This window comes from Phalaenopsis equestris, unplaced genomic scaffold (assembly GCF_001263595.1).
Source record: "Phalaenopsis equestris unplaced genomic scaffold, ASM126359v1 Scaffold000058, whole genome shotgun sequence".
In the NCBI taxonomy this organism is placed as follows: Eukaryota; Viridiplantae; Streptophyta; class Magnoliopsida; order Asparagales; family Orchidaceae; genus Phalaenopsis; species Phalaenopsis equestris.
Genome location: NW_018164500.1, coordinates 214,365 through 230,645, shown reverse-complemented (window position 1 = coordinate 230,645; position 16,281 = coordinate 214,365). Strand labels below are relative to the sequence as shown.

Here is a 16,281-nt window from a genome sequence, read left to right as displayed (position 1 = left end):
TAGTACCACCCACCCCAAAGTGATGAAAGGGCGTCTATTTATAACATCTAGGGAAGGAGCATTTTGCTTTTTTGGTGACTAACTTCCCCAATCTCTTGATCTACATTGATTCACATTTATTAAATAGAGATCTTTTAGTTCTTAATTTTTTGAACAGTGATCTTTTAGTTCTTAATTAATTCAATTAATTTAATGGTTTTGAACCTTGCTTTTAGTGTTTGATTTGGGCCAATTTGGAGTTAGAATGGATTACTTTTGATACCGTTGGAACATTAAATTAAACTATAGATTTATCGAAATTAAAATTTGAGTAATATTAAATTTAATTTTAAATAACTCCCAATTCTTATGTAGTTACATATCTAACACCTAAACTTTAATTTTAACATATTTTTCAAAATTTATATTGAGATTCCTGTTTTGCCACATATACTCTCTCACAATGTGTCAATGTTGCATGGAAATAGGCAAATAACTCTATCAAAATTCTGTAGGTGGTGCCCAATGATCAGCACCGGCGTAAGAAGTATCCAGCGAAGGAGGATTTGATGTGCGGCTAATTCTTCTTAACTTGAAATTTTCCCTTATAAGAAAAGCTGAGTTTAAATATATGAAACAGGTAGTGGCCCAAATCAGCTGGGTGTCTCGCTACTCATCCCAGAGCTTTAGGTCCTGTTTTCACTAATGGCTGTCAAACTCTAGCTTTACTCCAATAATATAACCTAAATAACTTGGGTGAAGAAAAGCTAAGTTTGCTATTCAGTGGCGGGATTAGAGATGGTGTTTGGCTGATATTAGGATTTAGAAAATCCGGCAGATGGGTTAAATTAATATTAAGTCCACTTAAATAGGGTTGTCATATTTGGCATAAATCCTTTTGAATTACTTCTTCCTAAGCTAAATCCCTCGCAAAATAGACGGAAAAGAGAGAAAACTAGATTTAAGGGAGCTCCGGATTTATCTAAACAATTTTGTGTTTGGCTAGATTTATGTTAAATTCATACGTAAGTCCTACTAAAAACATGTTGCCAAGCAATGTCTTAGATTTGAAGTGAATGCCTTTATCATATATGATTTTAGAGATTGCACCTCCTTAAACTTTGATGCATAATTATAATTTGAGATTAGTTACTAACTATATGCGTTTAATATTAGCATATTTATCATATTTTAATCATATGAAAATATCATAATTATATTTAAATTACAATTTGTAGGTATTAATAATCATAATTTGAGAATTTTTTATGTTAATTAAAAAACTTTCAAAACCCTTTGCCCCGGATTCACGATAACCTCCTTTCCTTCCCGAATTTCAAGCAAAATGAGCACTCGAACTTCGCTCTCAAATTACTAAGATGAGGTCTCTTTTATTTTTATTTTTTTTTTTTATTTCAATTAAAATATACTTGGTTGAGATTACAATTTTAAAAATATTGAGTATTATTAAAAATAATTTGATTTATTTTAGTAAAGAAAAAAAAAACATATAAACTTTTTACCAACTAAACATATTTTCAAAAAAATAAATAATTGTAAAAAAACAAACTTGACCTAAACTTTTTGAGTTCTCCTCTTTTGTCCCTAAAATAACAAATCATTTGTCTTCTTTCATTTTTGCTTCCAAACACTTTTAAGTTCCAGTTTTCAAACCCCTTGTGGTTTCCCTTATTGTTCCAAATTCTCAATTAACATAATTTGAGTCAACAAAAATCTCTTCTAAATTATAGAGGTATGGCCTCATATACATAAGCTATTCCCAAATTTTACATGAGTGGGTTCTTCATGTTTTGTATTTAATGTATCAAGGATCATTTGAAATTTTTGAACATACATTTTTTTTGAATCCCGATAACCATCTATGATTATGGGTGATTTTTTAGTTATGTATTATGTATTCATTTATAGGCCCATTTTCGGTAAAACGGAGAGAAAGATCGAACGAGCAGGAATCGATTGAGAGAAGTGGTCTGAGAGCCGATCGTTCCTCTGAGTTCTTTGGTAAAGGTTTGAAGAGAGAAAGAGAGAGGGAGAGCATGCTAATGAGCAAGGACGAGCCAGAGAGCCCCCTAGATCTTTTTCTCCCCTCTTTATTGATGTTTCCTCAAGAAATCATAATATATGAGTCATAGATTCTTCAGTGGATTGTTGGCGAAAAAATCATGATATAAATGTCAGACGGGCCATAAATAAAGATATGACATGTCCATCCTAATGTCAAGTTTAACTTTTGTATGTTGTCAATTCAGATGATCACTGATGAGGTGAACTTAGCGGAAGAAGCTGATCGATCTGCCAGCTAGATGAACTCTACGTATGAGTTCAGTTGGTCTGCTCGGCATGTCAGTTCGACAGCTGATACAAGACAGCTAACACATCAATGAGTGAGATCGGTTGAGGTTACCTCAAAAAGTATTTTAGTGACGTTTTTATCCTCAGGGTGGATCAGCTTGTCCATAAGACTCGTTGGGCACATATTTTAGCCCACAAAAACTAGTATTTTGTATACATTAATCTAGCAAATTAATTTTTAACATTAATTAATTTAATAATAGAAATTTTATCATCACCCTTTCTGAATCCCGATTCTGATTCTGTTACTGCTCCGAATATAATTGAGCTGCTGTAATAGACCGCGTAAGAACTGTTTGTTACTTAATTTCTTAATTCTCTTGTTTACGAGGGAGCCAGCAATTATTTTCTCCATGACCCACGTACTTTTAATTATTTTTATTTTTGAGATGTTTGCGCTTAGGACAATTATGTAGAGAGAGAACATAATTTTTCTTTTATGTAAGTTTTTTGTCTTTTTATCTTATTAGGGTAATGTTTACATAAGAGAGCAGTCTGGAATCTGCTTAAATTAAATTTACAGATTAGCTTGGATATCTGAGGCGTGACTCCCAAAAAAAAACAAAACTTTTTGCAAAATAACTTTTCCTTTGGCACACTCCCCACTCGTCCTCATTTTCTGGTCCTCTGTCCCCCAAATACTCATCCTATAATCCCTTATTAATTAAAGTCACCAAATTGATGACGGCGACCATTTTGATCAAAGTTAATAAAAAAGATCTGATCGGAATTTTGTACTAAATTAGCCTGCAACAATGAATGAGTGCAGCCTTCTTTATTGGGAGGACGGTATAAAAGCAAAAGGAAGAAAAAAAGAAAGGTTAAGCGCATGATGTAAAATATGTTAACGTTCTTGCGTTCAAATTCTTCACATTTATTTGAAATTCAATGGTAGTTAGGGCTGTTTGACGATTTGATTTTGAGTCTAGTTGGGGCCAACCAGTTGAGCTGGGGACAATTTAAAATCGACTTAAATAAACTTAGTGTAGCTTTAAATTCGTTTGCGGCTCATTATATTTGATTTTGAGCCGAGTCGACTTGAAACTAATATAGACTTGATCTGGCTTGAAATCAAAACAAGCCAGATCAAGTCGATATTGATCTTGAGTCTGTCGAGCCGAGCCATGTATAGATCGAAACTGGCTTGAAAAAAATCCAATCCAAAATTTTGGCTCATAGCTTGACTTGTTTTTTCTCGATCTGAATCAAAATTGAAATCAATTTTCAAGTGATTAATAGATTTTCGAGTTAAATTCACATCCCTATTCACTTTAAAATAAAAATACATCAAAATGCCTGGATAATTTAATTCAGATTATCATCAAAAAAACACTAAACGGTCATTTTGGGTCACTTTTAATTTTATTTTAATTTTATTGTGTTTATATTTTTACTTAAATTGACACAAATTTGGTATAGTATAACACCATTATTTTTTAAAAATATATTTAAAATAATATTTAGTTGTTTCGAGCACTTCTAAAAATAAACAAATTTATTTTTTAAATATAAATAAATATAAACTTGTAACAATTCACAAAATAAATATGCTTTTAAAACAAAAATAAAAAATAAAAACAAAAATGAATTGCAAATAAGCCCTAAAATTTTGAATTTTTTTTTGACATAATATCAGAAGAATAGTATATTTCAAGTTCCATTCAAAGAGACAGAAATTTTAGACAAATTTAATATGTAATCCTACTAGCTTAATTATAATTCACATTGAATCAAAAGTGATAATATTAGAACATTCGATAACTTTTGTCATAGGGAAACACCATATCACTCAACTAAATAAATGCATTACCTTCAGTTGTTGGATGTGTCCATTGCAAATTGAAAGGCTTAGCTGGCATAGGCCGGATGAGAAAAAAACATCAAATGTACATCATACCAATTTAACTTGTCGATTGGATATGAAAGTGTATAGAGATGCTAATATGCATCTCCCATTTTTCTAATTGAACAATAGCTTGTTGCCTTAGGGAAGATAGTTTAGCAGGAATACCATTAACATCTAAACTTTCCACTAGAGGATGATTAAATAACACTAAACTTGCACATAGCTCCAAACCCATTTAAGGTGATCGGTTGCACCTCTTTGAGTTCAGAAGATCTAATTCTTCTTGTTTCTCACTACAAGAAATGTTGAGGTCCATCTCAACTAGTTAGTGCCGCATAACTATTTCTCGTGCAACATAGATGACATAGTTTAAAGATTCTCTAATATTCACAAAGGGCCCTTATCACATATCTCCATAATTCACAAGGATAACCATCTTATAATGCATCGGCAGATTGATATGCATAACTTAGCATCTGACCAGTCCATCGCTTGAGGTGGAATTCACGATAATTTTGTTAGTATCATATGTGATTTTTATGTCTCCAGTCATCTCTAAAATTTCTCTACCTTGTTGAGTATATATAAATACAATCTCATTCTTGGGTTATCATTCACAAGAGAAAAATTAAAACTATACATATATTTTATTATATTATTACTAGAAACTAATATTTCGTCATATTATAACTAGAAAATGCTATGTAGCAAAGTAGAAAATAGTCATTTTTAATTTTATTGAAATCTATTCTTGGTTTTCTTATAATAGTCATTTGGTGTCTACCAAACTACACATATATTGAGCATGTTTTCTTCCTTTTTTTTTCTTTTTTTCACTTCACTTCCACTTCTCAGTATTTTGAAACATTACTTGAGCATCAACCCTCCTATCCATATAGATTGCACATATGTTCATTTCCCTCTTTAATGAATCAATCGAGGCTCATGTTTTCGTATATGTCGATCTCTTTCATATATTTTGATGCTCATTTTGATAATGTTGATTAAATACTCATATGAGGAAAATTCAACCATATTAGTAGCTAACTGCCATTACTATCAAACTAACTTATGTTTTGGAAAGGTAATGGCAACAAACACTTTTCCAGCCTATGAAGATGTTGGTGAATAAGTTATAACTCTTAATATTCTTCAATGAGATGGATCTCGTAATACATTCAACTCTTCAATCTATTCTTCATATAATTTATGCAAGTGCAGCTAAGCTCGGGAACTCACAACAATACTCTTGAGTATTTGACTATTTTAAGTATATTTATTGAGATATATGTTCACTTATTATGAAGCTTTAATATACCTTATTAAATTTTATTTTTAAATTATTTAAAGGTTTGGATAATTTTAATTATAAGATCCCCTAAATTTTTATAAAGTAATTTTACATAGATTGGTACAAGTGACTTATTTTAGAGTCATATATTGTGAGTAACATAAATCATTTTCATTAGAGTGTTCTAAAAATGATATATTATTTTTTTCATAATTTTAAGAACTTTAATGTTAAAGATAATAAATTGTTTGTATTGATTTATATTTGAAAACAAATAATTGTTATTGTTATAAAATTACCCTTAATAAAATGCTTTATTATAAAAGCCTTCTCCTTGTATCTTAAAGATCCAATTATCCATTCCCTCGCCCATTTTTCTATGGAGAAAAAGGAGAGAAAAAAATTACAGAGAATGTTTGAGTTTTAGAGATCTTAAGGCTATTTTTGTCATGTAGACCAACTGAAAAAATTTATTCGAGTCAAAATAGGTTACTATTATCCTACTTCAATTCTAAACAATTTTGCTTTCATGTGATTTTTGACCTTTTAATTTGGATTAAACTTATAAAATTAAGATGTATCATTATTTTGAATAAAATTAGTAATAATTCAGTTAAAAGTACTCAGTAATGGTCATAATTGTCATTAATTATCCAAGCTGTAATTGCTGAAAAAATAAAGCAATAATTTAAAATTTAATTTTTTTTTTGAGATATTAACTATTGTAGAATTTAGCAGTGATTAAAGAAATTACCAGGCGTATTCTTTATTCTTCTTTATCCAACTTATTCTTCCCATGAGATGTCCTTTCCAACTTTCACATGCCATATTTGGCCAAACTCCTTTAAGCAACCTCTTTTGATTGTATCACACAACATCAATATAGTAATTACTATTGGCATCCTTTTATTTTTTTCAGCAAACATGAGACACCCTTTCTGAGTGACACGAAATCATATTGGGGATCGTACGAAGCGCACCATGACTCAAGGAGCCCTTAGGACATTTAATTGAATGCTTCACGCACTACAATTGGGGTTGGCTTCGACATAACCGTGCTCAGAGTTAATCATTGTAAAACCACCATCACTTTCAGTTAATCATTGACGTCGTTCCGAATGATACGGGGTTGTGCCTTGTCGATAAAAACATCTTCATGGTGCAGATCATTGATATAGTTACCTAACACAATGTTCATGTAATAAGCCTAAGGTTTAGATAGACGGATTTCTCGTTGGAATCGTTCTTACTCGATAATCATGACTCGCTCATAGCCAATCCTCCTAGGGTTCTACGACGGCCGAAACACCCTTGGGGAGCTTTTTCGAAAGCCCAAGTTAGAAGGGGTCCGGTGTGACCACACCAAATTTATGTGTGGTCGTGCCCAACCCATGGAATGATCACCCCTAAATTGGGCATGGTCATACCAAAGCCTCTCAAAAAGCCCAAAAATTTCTACTTCCGGTGTGACCATGCCCAAAGATGGTATGACCACGCTAGCTATATAGATACTTTGGCATAATTACACCGGGGTGTGGGTGTGGCCACACTTAAATCAAGAGAGGTGCATAGGTCCCCCGATCGGCGTGCCATGCTTAGAGGCGGCGTGACCACATCGATCAGACAAAGAGTTGGTGTAATTACACTGACTCTCTGGTGTGGCCACGCCGACCTCCGACCTGCGATGATTGCTTTGGTGGTGCGACTACGACCGAGCTTAGAGTGGCCATGCCAGTTCAATCCATTTCACAAATTTTTCTTTGTGGTCCCTAGATTTCTATCGGTGAAGTGGCGAAGACCGCCGGTTCATGTCCTATTGACTGGTTCTTCACCCAAATAGGGCATCGACTGTAATTTGGGTTCGTTAAAGATTAGGAAAGCGGCTTGGGACACTTTCCCAACAGTCAGAGGGAAGGGTCATTTTGAGGCATCAACTGCCATTGTTGGAGAGGAGCAAGCACTACAGAAAAAAATGCTGAAAGGGACGAAAAAAATAACGGGTTTTTTCACGTTGAAAAGTTATTCTAATCACTGACAATTTTGTGACTATTTTTTATCCCGGTTATTTGCAATGACATAACTACAGCATATATCATTGCTTATAAAAAGTATTCTCCAACTGTTTTTAATTTTAACCGATGGAATAACCTGTCAGTTATAATTAACTATTAATCGACGACTATAATGTATCAGTTGTCTTTGAACCTGTCATATAATGGGTTTTAACCGACACATTTTATTATTAAGTTATGGGAAAGGCCTTTGATAATAGTGTTAATAACTGATGACCATAGTTCAATATTTATAATTCGTCGGAACTAATCATATATCCCACTTGAACCTGCCTCTCGATCTTGCCCTAATCTCTCCACCCGGTCTCTCATCTTCTCTACAAAAAGCCCTCGCCTCTGCTTGAAACTGTTGCATGTCCCTCTCTGCTTCGTCCAAAGTCATTGCTTCATCTCCTAAACCCTCGTGATATGGTAGGAATAGGAGCTAGCAGGGAACACGACAGTGGGATCGTGGGTTAGAGTGACCAAAAACTCCCAATTTTCTCTTCCTTCCACTCCTCTGCTACTTGAAATGATCGAGAAAGGTAACTTTTTTATCTTCATTTTCATTTTTTATTTTTTTTTTCATTTGTTTTAAAGAATGCATTTATGGTTTAAGGTTTAGGGACTAGAAGTTTTGTCAAATATTGTCCTGTTTCAATTGGATTACATCCAGGGCTGTGAATTTAACTTGAAGATTGTTAATCGCTCGAAGATTGATTCAAATTTTGGTCATATTAAGATCATATTGAAATAAATGAGCTAAGTTGTGGGCCAAAATTTTGGATCAAATTCAATTTTGAGCTGACCCCAACTCGAATTCAATTGTTAACAACATATGAATGAATTTAGCAAATTTAGCTCAAAGATTGTTAGTTGCTCAAAAATTGATTCAAATTTTAGCTCGGATCAAGATCAGATCGAAAAAATGAGCCGAGCTATGACCAAAATTTTGGCTTGAATTTTTTTTTAGCCGATTTTGAGCCGACTAGCTCAACTCGAAATCGAATCATCAACTACACTAATTACATCAGTAATTGGCTTTAAGCACACATGTTTTTTCTTTATTTATGGATGCTCTTGCTATACATTTTACAGGAGGATGCACCTTGGTGCACGCTTTTCGCCCATCATATCCTTCTTGTGGATAAGACTAGAGAAAAAGTTTAGGAAAAAAATAAATTATGGAGGCTGATATTGGAGTCTAAAGTCCTTCATTTGAGTAGATCTAGAAGTTGTAATTTCAAAAGTAGTAGCTTTAGTGATAGAGTTGTAACTACGGGTGATCAAATCATTTAAAAGGTGTGAACGTTCTAGATATCTCAGGTCTCTTGTTCAAAATGATTGTGATATAAATGAGAATGTGATTAATTAGTAGATTTCAAGTTGATTGGTTGAAGTGGAGGAATGCATACAGTCTATTGTGTGATAGAAAATACTGGTAAGATTTAAAAGAAAGTTTTAGAAGATGGTAATGAGACCTGCAATATTGTATGGTGCAGAATGTTGGCCTTTCGGTTGATAATATTTAAATGAAGTTCACGATAAGAATTTTTGTTTTACTGGGAAAACTATACAATAGAGCGATTAAGAAATACTAATAGTAAATTATTAAAATATTCATTTTATTATATTATCAATAACTTTGTCACAATAATAATAGTTATATTACTTTTCTCACTAAATTAATAACAATTTAATTCATATTTGTTTAAATTTTAATTGAATTTTTAATAATGTAATGAGTGTTTAGATTTCATTAAAAAATATAATTAGAAGGACAAAAATTTTCAAAAAATGAGTGTTTAGATTTCATTAAAAAATATAATTAGGACAAAAATTTTTAAAGATATATTTATTTGTCATCAATTTTCAAAAAACTATGCAAGTATAAATGTCCATGCATTTTAAATAGTTTGTAATTATATATTAAAATTGTAAATATAAATATAAATTTTAGAAGAATAAATGTAAAAAAAAATGCTACTCTAAAAACTCCACCTAGTAATTTATGCCACACAAAAGCAAAATAATTAGTTAAGCAAATAAAAATTAAAACTCAGTGATTGCTTTTGTAATTTTTAATTCGAAGAGCGGTCCTATTATAAAATTATAATAATATGTGTACGTATGTGCAATTATTAGCGGATTTGAAAGGGGTTAACCAGGTGCGGAGGTTTCCCCGGGATCCCAACCAGGGTTGGGAAACAGAGGCAGGGCAAAGCCTAATGGAGGAAAAGGTGAGGGAATGATTACAGAGAGGAAAGGGTCCCAAATTATCGTCTTTTTTTTTCGCAGTCTCCCGGTTTTTGACTTGCTGGTGGGACCCCACCATTCCCACTAGCCCTACAACTACCTTTAATTCTTTACGGATTGAATGAATGATAAAGAGCACCGCACGTGGAGACTGAGCGCAAGTGACTGCCCCTCTACAGCAAAATTGATATTAGCAGACAGAGAGAGAGAGAGAGAGAGAAACCCTAATGAAGAAGAAGATGCATACTGTAGAGCAATTATACGCCTCTTATTTTAAATTAAATAAAATATTTTTAATATGTGGCAGAAAAACCTTATACCATGATATTCTAGTATATTATATCATACAAATTAATTTTTGAATATTTATTTAGTTTTATTTCTGTATAGATATTTAACATTTTGAGATTTTATCTCTTAATTTTAATTATCTGTTGTTCTATTTTAAAGCAAAAAATATGCCAGATGCCTTGAGGCTCTTTTATTTATCAGCTTGTCTGTGATATATGGAGCATGGAAAGAGCAGTATATGTGAGAAGAAAGGAGCAAAGCTGGTTATATATGTAATAAAGCAAACATTCTCAACTGATAATATGAGCTTTAATTGTAGAGAGGGTTACAATTAGTCGGCTAAGTTTTTTTTAATTAAAGAAGCTTATTTAGTTATAATTTTATTAAATCCTAGATAATATTTTTAGATACACCATCAATAAAGATTAATTTTTCAAACGTGTAATTATAAATTAAAAACATGATTAAATCTGTTTCTTTTAGGCCCAATTATTAAAAAATATTTTATTAGCGAAATTTAATACCTATTCACATTTAAAATAATATTTTTTATTTCATATTTATTGTTGTTATTTTTCTTAAGACAAAAATGTTGCTCTCTAAAGAGAAATATATAATTATGCAAATAAGTAAGAGTATTATTTAAGTCAAAGTAAAAAATAACACAATGAAAATAACATTTTGGGCACTATATTATTATAATTCACTTCATATAATATTTATACTAAATATCATTGTCTAAAATACTCCAAACTCGATCTGCGTATATTAGACAAAAAAACATGTATTTGGGTCACGCGATATGATTTCCGCCTTAAAAATCATTTAATTTGTTAATCAAATGATTTGCTAGCTTCTTCCTTATCCTCTACTTCATCACATAGAGACTGGCCCCCCTTCTGTCTATTAATTTCTCTATCGCATTCTTCACTCTTGTACACTCTCCATCACTTTCTCAATCAAAAACACAGGGATACTTTTTCGTTCCTCCAAGGTCCTGTTCCGCTTTCTTTCTCAAGTTATCCAGTCTTCTCATCCACCATAGCAATAAATTTAAATTAGTATTGTCCTACCAGCGCAATGGAATAAACCTGCATATATTATTATTATTATTTCTCTTCCCATGCCTTCTTCTTTCTATAAATTAGCTGATCTATTCCACTCCCGACCTCTCTTTATTTTTATTTATCTACTTTCAGAGCCATACATCAGGATTTGAGTTTGATTTGTTTTTTTTATTTGGAGCGCGCCATACCAAGTTGATCCCCAGCTACTTAATTCTACAGACTTGTGGAAACAGTAAGATCTCCTATCCCGTTCTTGAATCCCTCGAAAAGTTTTGTGAACTCCTTCCCATTTTTAGTTGTCTGGAATTTCATTCAGCCCTTTTTTTCTGGAAATTAATCTCTCTTTCTCTAGTTAAATTTGGTTGCAATTCCAGCTTCAATTTACATCGACTGATAAAAATCTTCTCTTGGAACCACTCGTCAGTCCAAACTCTCTTTGATCTTTGAGTTATCTCTCTCTCTCTCTCTCTCTCTCTCTCTCTCTCTCTCTCCCACCATTGCCAGTTGGTGAGCCTCTCTATAAAATATCGATCATGGCATAAAGTTCAAAAATGGAAGGAGAAAACATTGGAGGAGGAGGAGGAGGAGGAGGAGCTCGGAGGCCCAACTTCCCTCTCCAACTCCTCGAAAAAAGGGAATCAATCGACGACCCCAGCTGCTCCACCTCCGCCGGCCCCTACCCCACCCTCGCCATATCCTCCTCAACCTCAGCCAGCCCCATCCACCAACACCAACACCACCTCTCCATCCCCGAAGAAACGCCCAAAAAACCCGCGCCAAAACGCAGCTCAACCAAAGACCGCCACACCAAAGTCGACGGCCGCGGACGCCGCCCCCCCGCCGTATCCGCATGCCCGCCCTTTGCGCCGCTCGTGTCTTCCAACTCACACGCGAACTCGGACACAAATCCGACGGCGAGACCATCGAATGGCTCCTCCAACAGGCCGAACCTGCCGTCATCGCTGCCACGGGAACCGGTACCATCCCCGCCAACTTCACATCCCTCAACATCTCTCTCCGCAGTTCGGGTTCCACGATCTCCGCCGGACCATCGCACCACCTGCGCTCCGCCGCCGCCGCGCATTACTTCTCCTCGGCTACCGCTGCCTTCACAGCATCCCCTTCCGTCCGCCTCCGCTCCGATTGGGACGTCGGCCCCTCCTCTACCCCGTCTCTCCTAAACTTCCAGGACGCCTCAGAAGCAGAAGCCGCCGGGAACATGCGGAAGAGAAGGTGGGAGCAGGAGCTGAACCAGCAGCAACAGGTGTTGGCCGGGTACACCACGTCATTAACACAAGGGCAGATACCGACGACTATTTGGGCGGCGGCGGGGGGAGGGACGACGGCGTGCGAACCGGTGTGGCCGTTCGCCCAAATGGGGGCGGCCACAATGTTTCGCGGATCCATGTCAGCTGGTCTTCATTTCATGAACTTCCCTGCGGCTCCCATGGCTTTGCTTCCCGGGCAACAGCTAGGCCTTGGATCCGGTAGTGGAGCCGAGGGGCATTTGGGAATTCTGGCCGCTCTAAACTCGTATCGCCCCGTCGGATCGGGACAAGAACACGCTGCAACAACTCATCATCATCATTATCATCATCATCAGCAGCAGCAGCAGCATCACAGTGGAGGAGGAGGGAGCGAGAGGAATGATACGATGAGCACCAGCGACTCCTAGCTAGGTTTGGAGTATCTCGTAATTCCGTGTGATTTTTATCCTCTTTGATCTCTTTGTTTTTTTTTTTTTTTGTCTGAATTGAAGCTTTGTTTTCTTTATTTCTTTCCATTTTAATTATTATCTTGCGTCGTCGTCATAGACTTTGGTTCTTTCATAAATATTTCCTTAATGTTTTGATCGGATGTAGAACTTGTTTGAGAAGATTATAATGCCGATGGAAGCCATTCTTAACTTCCCCTCTTTTTTTTCCTATGGTATTTTAGGGTTAAACATCTTCTCTTCAGTTGTCATTACTACAAGTACTCTGAGCATTACTATTGATTTACGATTTCATTTCTTCCGCATCGAGATAAAGCAGAACCATGTGTTTACAGTAAGAGGATGGAGAGGAAGACAATGCACACTGTTTGTATACAGTGAGTCAACAAAAAGTATAAAGTGCTTAGCTCCACAATTCATAATCCAAAATTTCGATATGATCAATCGGTTAATGGTTTTCTGAGTGAATTCATGAATAATCTTTCTGCCTATTTTCATTGAGGAGTATAAAAACTTAAAGAATAATTGCAGAAAATGCCATAGCTCTATAACAGTTTTCTTTTTCTTGACGACATATCCAATTTTTTTAGTGAAAGGTAAACATAACTTTTGTTTCGTCTATTATTAATTGAATGCACGTGATTGCACAAAAGTTGAATATAAGTTTATGATGAAATCCTCTTAAAATTTAAGAAAACAAACCAGTGCATGATTAGGAATGCTTTTTCAATTAAATATATGACTGCCTTGATACAGAGATGAAATTTAAATGCGATACCAAGGGCATGCGAATCGTCAAAATAGTAAAAAAGCTGAGAAGTAGCATTACTGTATCAGGGTCATCATTTTGCAGATATATTTCCTTTCTATTTCCATGTCTGTGCAACTGTGCAAGTGCGTAGTGGCTGGTCTCACTGTTTTCCATTCAGAGGGACGAAGGAAATGCAGAAAGAACATAAGAAAAGTCCAAACGGGCTTAATAACTTGCAAGAGCTGTCGGCTGTTTGGTTCCCAAATTTGAGCTGTCACATGTTTGAAAACCTTAAGAAACCCTAGCTTATATTTATAGCAAGGGTTTGGTTTCTCTCTCCATCAGGTGGAACCCAGCCTTAGTGTTCTTATCCTTTGGTTCTTCTTCGTTTTCAGCTGGACATAAATCCATGGAGGGCTAAAATGTTGTGCCATTGCATAGAACTAATATGTTGCTTTGGGTCACCTCTAGCAATATTTGAAGCATTCTGCCATTAATTATGAACAGTAAAGGGGCACGAGCGCTCACACACACGCACACTGATCAGAAATAGATCCATAGATGCCATAAATTCGCTCTTTTCACCTTTTTCACTGGCTTGGACATATGCGGTAGCTGAAAAAGACTGTTTTCGTGAGCATTTAGTTGGTAGGTGGGGCTTTGTCATCTCAAACACTCTATTTTTCTCCTAATTAATTACGTACCTTAATCATTTCTCCCGTGAAATTATGAAAAGCAAAAAATAACAATAAAAAAAAAAACTTTCCTGCCTAACAAATTTTCCCTTTCAATTTTTTTTTTTCTTTTTTTTACTTTCGTGTTTGTAGGGGGAAGGCTGGGCTGGTTGGAGACTTTGTTAGGTTTCATATTTCTTTCTTTGAAACACCTACTTTAAGATCTAGTGCGAGAGAGAGAGAGAGGGGGGGGGTGGTAAGTTAATGCATTGCTGGGGAGTAGTAATGAAAGGCACTGCGCTTTACGTATATGTTGCATCATTAGACTGCTACTGAGTGAAAACGTAAGTAGAACGGTAAGAAAACGAGAAACAAAAGAAGCTCGATATTTCCTCGTAAATATTTAATTAGGGCGTCAAAAATTAATATATACGCTTTTGAAGAACTATATGACAGTCGTTATAAAATATGTTTTGTAAATAAATATGTGGCAATTACATACAGACAAATCAACCACTCTCTTTCATCTATTTTACAAATTCTCACAAAATTCAAGATAAAATACAACCATATTTTTCAATCTTATCAAATTCTCAATAATTTCATCGTGACACACACACCTAGGTGGCTACTTTGTAAATATTACTTTTATTTAACTTTATTAGTATCAACGTAAATAAGGGATAATTACATACCAAATAAGAAATATTTATCCAAAAAAATCAAAGGATGGGCTTTAAAAATCAGCATATATGTTAATTACATGCATGCTTAGTTAAAATATTTCATGGAGACTTTCTAAACTAGCATTATCTGAGTGAACGAACTAGAGACAAAGGGAGTTCAATGGAATGCGAGTACGCATGGTTGTTGCATACAGGAAGTATAACTCTTTCTTTCCCCCTTGATACAAACTTTTACCTAAAAGTGCTCCAAATTGCTCTTCTGCAAATTTCGTTCTTTTACGTACTTTAGCGAAAGTTGTTAGCTGATAAGCAAATCGGGAAAGACTTTATTTTCCATTATTGCAAGCTGTGCTGTGCAATTATGAAGTGTCTCTAGGGTGGATTAAGTTATTAGCTGGAACCCCGACACAAAGATGATGATGTCCGAGATTAAAATGTAATGCGCTCAGGTCTGAACAGGTCACGATTTATGCTATTTAATTATCAACCACAAACTTCAATCATCCAGTTTTATTAGAAACATTAAATTAAGCATCTAAATTGATAGCCAAATTAAACATTTTCGTCGGCATGTGAAAAGAAGGTTCCAGAAAAAAAAGCTGAGAAGAATATTATATGACACCTTACCTTATGAAGATTATATTTATATAGATATAGTGCTATTTCTTTATTTAATTATGTATGACAGGGTTATTTAATTTTTCCGTGTACTTACAGGTAATCGAGTTTTTGTCGTTGCCTAGCTGGCAATGCATGGTTGGCGTGACTGGGTTCCATGCTTGTGGAGTTTAAGCACTGGTATCAATAATACTACATTTTACAACTCTAAATAGTAAATTAACTAATGGCGTTCGCTGCACTAACCAGAAAGGTATTCCCATGTTACGCCCAATGGGAAACAGTTGGATCAAGTTCCTTTAAATTTCATAAATTTATTGGAATTGAAATTTAAATTTAGTTTATTTTATTTTCGATGTACAGCCAATAAAAAACATTTTAGAGGGATTAGAAGGTTTGTTTATCGGATGGAAATTGATTTGTGCATAATAAAAGTAATGACAGAACAATAATTCAATGAAAACTTATGGTATGAGACGAGGGTCATTCTTAACGAAGGATCATCCTTATTACAATAAGAGGAACTGAGGGGGTTAAGCCTCTATAATACTTTGGATTAGATTGGTAGGTCAAGGGAAAACAAAGAAACACCTAACAACAATTTTTTATTATTTTTAATTTTTTAAATAAATTTAAAGTTCTTAAATAAAAGGTTAGAATATTTATTGGATTTTATAAGATATA

The 16,281-nt window shown here is 34.6% G+C and overlaps 1 protein-coding gene across 1 annotated transcript; it reads left to right on the top strand.

Moving 5' to 3' along the window:
* The first annotated feature begins 11,618 nt into the window (after nucleotides 1-11,618).
* On the top strand, nucleotides 11,619-13,108 carry LOC110019471 (transcription factor TCP15-like). Its single transcript, XM_020717138.1, is given in 2 exon segments — nucleotides 11,619-11,990; nucleotides 11,993-13,108. Coding segments are annotated over 2 exon segments (1,122 nt in total). The 5' UTR covers nucleotides 11,619-11,705; the 3' UTR covers nucleotides 12,830-13,108.
* The last annotated feature ends 3,173 nt before the right edge of the window (nucleotides 13,109-16,281 follow it).